The sequence below is a fragment of the Megalobrama amblycephala genome, linkage group LG2 (genome assembly GCF_018812025.1).
Source record: "Megalobrama amblycephala isolate DHTTF-2021 linkage group LG2, ASM1881202v1, whole genome shotgun sequence".
Classification (NCBI taxonomy): Eukaryota; Metazoa; Chordata; class Actinopteri; order Cypriniformes; family Xenocyprididae; genus Megalobrama; species Megalobrama amblycephala.
Genome location: NC_063045.1, coordinates 55169947 through 55176584, shown reverse-complemented (window position 1 = coordinate 55176584; position 6638 = coordinate 55169947). Strand labels below are relative to the sequence as shown.

At 35.6% G+C, this 6638-nt stretch overlaps 1 protein-coding gene across 1 annotated transcript; it reads left to right on the top strand.

Annotated features, from left to right (window-relative positions):
• Window positions 1–2758: 2758 nt before the first annotated feature.
• Window positions 2759–6426, top strand: LOC125262968 (trace amine-associated receptor 13c-like). The gene has a single exon (XM_048181806.1). The coding sequence runs from the start codon at window positions 2899–2901 to the stop codon at window positions 3910–3912; it is 1014 nt and encodes a 337-aa protein (XP_048037763.1). The 5' UTR covers window positions 2759–2898; the 3' UTR covers window positions 3913–6426.
• Window positions 6427–6638: the final 212 nt, after the last annotated feature.

The following is a 6638-nucleotide window of genomic DNA, read 5'->3' as shown; positions in this document are numbered from 1 at the left end:
TTGTGGACTAAAGGTGTACAGAGAGCGCCCTCCGGCTGCAAGTATGAATTGAAAAAACAGTATCCAGCACTCATAGTGATGACAATAAATATTACTTCTCAGTATAGAAAATTGACATAAATATGTAAGAATCCATCAATATTTCTCCAAATGTGCATGCTTTTAAGCTAAAAGCCTATATGAAATGCCATAGAGGTAACATAATTGTTCAGACACTTTGCATCACAGAAATACATTTTATTTTAAAGAATATAATAGAATACCATTATTTTAAATTGTAATAATATTTCACAGTATTTCTGTTTATGATTAGCTGAGACATGATTACAGAGGGATTTTTTCACAGCCTACCTGACTGAAAGGCCTCATTAATATGCAAGTCATTTCAGGTCATTATTATGTGATTCTTTTGTCTTCTCATGTGTAAATGGCCCATTATTCATGCAGATTCACGCCTCCACGCATACTGTGTTTCTTGACAAAAAGTGTCTTACAAAAACTAAATCAATATATTGTTTTATATGAAGGAGTAGGCAGCATAATTTTTACATAATTCTGAAGCAAAAACTCTAGTCTACAACCTCCAATACCCAAAAGTCTTGTGAACACTGATTTAATATACTTTTTTTGGCCTTATTTCAGTGATTTAAGTTTTTTGTTTTTTCAATAACCACGCATAAACATTATTCCTTCAAAAATACAAACATGTACATACATGTTCCTCACATATTATTGTAGCCTAGTTTGTGCTGAATACAGTGTAATGACACTTTTGTCATTTATATGTTTATGAACAACTGAAAAAAGCACAAATGTCAGGGCATGTCAAAACTTCTCCAAGCCCCAAAACAGCCTCAGACTCCAGAGGGTTAAATCATACTCCTCCTCATTAATATGCCGGTAGAGCTTTATACATCTGATACACGAGCATTGGTCTCCTGGAGCCTTGGTCTCCTATTGGATGTTGCGAGAGCTCTCCCGATCGGTCATTCCAAATTTCAGCTACTCACCGTTTGTCAGGCTAGTAGGGTCCGTCCGCCTGGTACAGTGATACGCTCCTTTCAGTGGCAACACGGGGTCTCCTGGTCAAGCGACCAGGCTTCTTGAAATGCCAGTCTGCCAATTCTCTGCATCTTTTGGGGTCTTTAGTCTGGTGGCTGTCCTTTTGCTTTTTGGGGGGAGTACTCTGGGTTCGGGCCAAAATTCCGAGCTCGGAGGCCTCCCCCTGGACAGCACGCCAAATACGCATTACTTTTCTCTATCTAATCATATGTATATGTCAACTCGTGCATAATGAGAGCAGTAGATGCATACATCTTTGTTTGGCTTGTGATTGAAATGCAGTGGTTGCCTGTAATTTCAAATGGCTAAAGCCAGTTTGGCCTGTAATAGTGCAAATAAACAACAAATAAATTTTCTTAAAGGATTATTTCACTCCAGAATTAAAATTTCCTGATAATTTACCCACTCCCGTGTCTTTGAAGATGTTCATATCTTTCTTTTTTCAGTCAAAAAGTAATTAAGGTTTTCAAAGAAAACATTCCAGGATTTTTATCCATATAAGGGCTTTACACACTTGAAATAGGGTTGACAGATAATCTTGGGTATTCGCTACTGTTTCACACTACACATTCCTAAACCCCGGGTTAAAGTCCTTATCTGCATATTTGGATATATCTGCATATATCTCCTTTACCCGGGGCTAAAAGCAGTGTTTAGAATGACCCAGGGTTAAGTGCAGGGAAAAACCCTATAGTGGACTTAAACGGGGACCAATGGGTTGAAGGTCCAAATTGTAGTTTCAATGCAGCTTCAAAGGGCTCTACATGATCCCAGCCGAGGAATAAGGGTCTTATCTAACTAAACCATCCGTCATTTTCAAAAAAATTTAAATTTATATACTTTTTAACCACAAATGCTCATCTTGCATTAGTCTGCACGTTCGCTTTGGATCGGTACTTCCGCCTACGTCACGCGTGATCTTTCCAACGTAACTACGTAATGTATGAACTCCTGGACGCGCATCGCAGTTCTAGTGCAAGACGGGCATTTGTGGTTGTTTTTTTTTTTTTTTTTAGAAGAAAGTTAACATACAAAGTCCATGTTAGCAGTGTCATTGTTTTAGAAGAGATGTATTCGATGAGCTGATAATCATTTAAAATGTCCTCTATTTAATAATCCTTATACCTGGATCATATATTCAAAGATATTTTATGCAGCGCATCAGCAAGTGAAAGTTAAAAACGGTTTGGTGAAGGATGAAGGTTTTCTCTATTCCACACTATATGTTGTCTTTAGGGACAACAGTTATTACTTCTGCCAATAACATTTCTAATATGGACTATATATGTTAACTCTGCTCTGAATTCTCTTATCTATGCCTATGAATGGAAGATATACTGTACATATAAACAGTATAGATGTAGATGGTAGATGAGTGTAGATGATTTAAACCATTGGGAGAGGTTATTATGTTTTCATATGTCATTAATATTAGTGACAAGCATCACAAAGCCCCACTGTAGTCTTTGTTTTGTGATCATGTCAACTGATGCACCTTCATCAGCTGTGACTTCATATGAATGTACTGTATGTTAGTGACCGGCACAAACTGGGCACAGAGTCAGGGGCTATCAGATGCAGTCTATTGGTATATCTATTGATATGGACAGGACCATCTCTGGGGGCTCACCTCAACAATCTGCATCACAGTTTTTGTTATTCATTTTTTTTATTTTCTACCATATGCAAAGTCATTTTACTCTTGGAAGAAAATAATTGTTATCAGACAATATTAGAGTGGGCGGTAGTTGGGTTGGTCAATCTGATCCAGACACTATATAAATGAAAGGACAGTAAGGAGAGCAGAACAAACTCCTAACAGGAGGAGACTCACTCATGGCCTATGAGACAGAGAAACATGAGACTCAATACTGCTTTCCTGCCATCAACTCATCATGTATCAAGGGAAAACGCTCCAGACATGAACACAATATCATGTATGTGTTTTTTTCATTGCTGTCAGCATGGACTGTGTTTGTGAACCTGCTGGTGATCATCTCCATCTCTCACTTCAAGAAGCTTCACACTCCAACCAACCTGATTATTCTCTCTCTGGCTGTGGCCGACCTGCTTGTTGGACTTATTGTGATGCCTGCGGATGCAATTAAGTTGATTGAGACATGCTGGTACTTTGGAGACAGTTTGTGTGACCTGTTTATGATAATCATGGCTCTGCTCCTCTCAACATCTTTTTGTAATTTAGTTTTAATTGCCGTTGATCGTTATGTGGCTGTGTGTCACCCTTTACTGTACCCACATAAAATAACCACAACTAGAACATTAATAAGCATCTGTCTCTGCTGGTTTTTCTCCTTTGCCTACAATCTTGCCTATATGATTAATGGCAGAAATTTTGAAAGTTCACAAAGAACAGACACATGTTATGGAAAGTGCTATTTAATAATAGGTTTTTCATGGAGAGTTGTTGACCTGTTCTTTTCATTCTTGTTTCCTTTGACTGTGATCATAACTTTGTATTTGAGGATATTTTATGTTGTACATCAGCAAGTGAAAGTTATAAACTCTCTGATGAAGGGTGGTAAATTTGTAAAGGAAGGTTCATTGAGGAGGAAATCTGAGAGCAAAGCTGCTCTGACATTAGGAATCATTGTGACAGCTTATCTGACATGTTATATTCCATACTATATCTTGTCTTTAACAAGTAGTACAATAATCTCTTCTGCTACAATGACATTTCTACTATGGACTATATATGCTAACTCAGGCCTGAATCCTATTATCTATGCTTTATTTTACCCTTGGTTTAAAATATCAGTTAAACACATCTTAACTCTTAAAATAGTGAAGCCAGCATCCTCTCTCTTAGACATATTTACATATTATTCATGATTTTTGTAGAGGAGGATTTTTTTTTTTGGTCTGTTTGACAAAGCATAGACTAATGTATAGTACTTTTATACATTTATAAACTGAATGTGAACATACTGGATACCAAATGTGCCATAAGCTCATTACAGTTTTTCACAATCACTTTGCTACTATTTTCAGCACCTTGATGTCATTTTTCAAAACTCTAGACACAAAACTTAATACGGTTATCACTTGTAACACAGGCTGTCTAATGGTCAAAACATTGCATTGTGCATTCACATCTTTAAAGAAATCTTGCACTTGCACAATCATTGGTTCAAAACACAAATTTACTGTGAAATACCGATAGTTTCACTGTGTCATTGTTCTTACAATAATTAAATATTGTAGAACAAAATAGGTGATACAGGTTTCATTATGGTACTACATGTACAGTAAATACATCTCTGCAAAAGTACTGCAGTAGTAGAGAGAATACTACAGACACAGTGGAATCACTGAATAAAGTTTGTAATATATCGATGCAAAACACTACAGTAAAATCACAACATAGGTTTATTTGAATCAAAGCAAAAATAATTAGCTATGAAATAGAAAAGAAAAGAGAGTACTGTAATCAACTATCAATGAGAATTTTTAGTACAGATGTGGTTAATTGTCATTACACATACTGTCACAGTACCTTCATTGAAGGCCTCATTTTCCTTATGCAAAATATAATTTTTGGGGGAGAGAGGTATAGGTTATGAAATGGCCTCGTTTTTGTGATATTTTCCATTTTTAAAGTAAAATTCAAGGTGTTTTGATGATGAAAATGCCCCTTTTTTCTGAAAAAGCAATGTTGTATATACTCATTCCACAATGTGCACTCAATCATCAGTAACGAGTTGGCAAAATTGGACAAGCAATTACAAGGGCCTGCATCTATACAGTGCACTACTGTCAATACTGTAAATAGTCTGAAAAGGTGGTAAAGTATTTAGGGCCATAGACATAGTGTCTGATGAAGCATTATGATAAAATATCATAGGCTACATCCATGGATATTGTAGTCTAATTGGTTCATGCTCCATGCTAATTGATGATAATGAATCTTGTTATCCTGAAACTTTCATAATTTGCAGTAAACATGGAAGATTGTTTGTCTGTTTCCATACAACTATGCATTAAGAGTAATGCAACAGTTACTTATCATTTTGAGCAGTTGTATGAATTGATAGTTAGATCATTGTAAGGAAATTAATAGACTCATTTGAAATGTAATGTGTGAATTGCCTTTTGAAATATTAGTACTTTGATGTTGTGTCATATTGAACACGTGATTTTTGTTGAATGAACAAATGATCTAAGTTTCATGTGTATTGTATCCAAGCAATTGAAAAATTTTTTTATTTGATTTTGGATTTAATTTGTTTAAATTCTTATTCATTCTTATTCATTCATTTCTAGGTCTCAAAAACATAAATAGAAAAAAACAGAAATTTTTAATTGCAGTAATAGGATGAAACAAATACTTTGAAGTGGACATGACATTAAACACTTCATGTTGTCAGAGTAATGTGAGCAATAAAAATACCTTGCTAAAATCTTCAGTTGTGTAAAATTGAAAAGATGATGATTAATTTTCCCCTGAAGCAACAGTTTTACTAATGTGCATTTACAGTTACAGAGCATTTACAGTTATTCTGTTCTTGTAATCAGCTGAATGACCACAGCCTAGTGTTAAACCATACTGTTTAGATGCAAAAGGGAATTTAATTTTTCATATCCCGATTCAGCCAGAAGGTGGCGACAAATACTTGTGCAAAACCAAGGCATCATTGTCTCTCCATTGACAAATTCTAAAGCTTCATCACATACATCCTTCATAGAGAAAGGAATCCCAAAGTTCATTGCGACAGATTCATGAGGTGTTAATAATGTTGATAATAAACTTATTTAATTCAGTACTGAAAAATATCAATACAAAATGTCTTTCATTTGTATCATGTGTATTTTTATTCTTATTAATGTATCTTACTATTTACTTGTACAGTATGTTAACATGCTAAAGTCAGATTTTATTGAAATCAATTGTGAATTCACGTTTCTCTGCTCTTTGTATGTTTGTGTGGAGTGGCGGCCTATAGAGAGTGTTCCAAATCAGTTTCTTTTAAGGTTCCATGACAGTTAGAAGACAATTGCCTATGTAGGTTGTTATACATAAAGTATCTGTAAATCACAAGATTTATGTGTAAATGCATCTCAGATATGATTTAAACCAGGACTTCTCAACTCTGGCCCTCCAGGTCCACTTTCCTGAAGAGTTTTGCTCCAACTCTAAACAAACACACCTGAACACACTCCAACCAACCTGATCATTATCTCTGTGACTGTGGCTGTGGCTGACCTGCTTATAACTTATTGTGATATCTATAAACATGCCATAAACATCCCCTCACTGCCAAAGGTCCAGAATTTAAGTCTTTTTTTTTTTATTTTTTTTTATTTTTTTATGTGATTATTGTCATAATTGTTTTAATCAATGTGTTGAGGTGCTCTCAAAATATAATTTTTCTAAACATATCTCTCCATTAAAATACGTTAATACGTTTCTCTCTCTCCTCTCTGACAGCGCGTTCACGCACACCGCAGTTGAACACAGACATGCCTCCTGTCACTCACTCAGAGCAGCGGCAGGCCTCGAGACTCTCTTTCGGTGCGGTGGAAGGGTTTTTGTTATATAACAACCGATATGACAACTT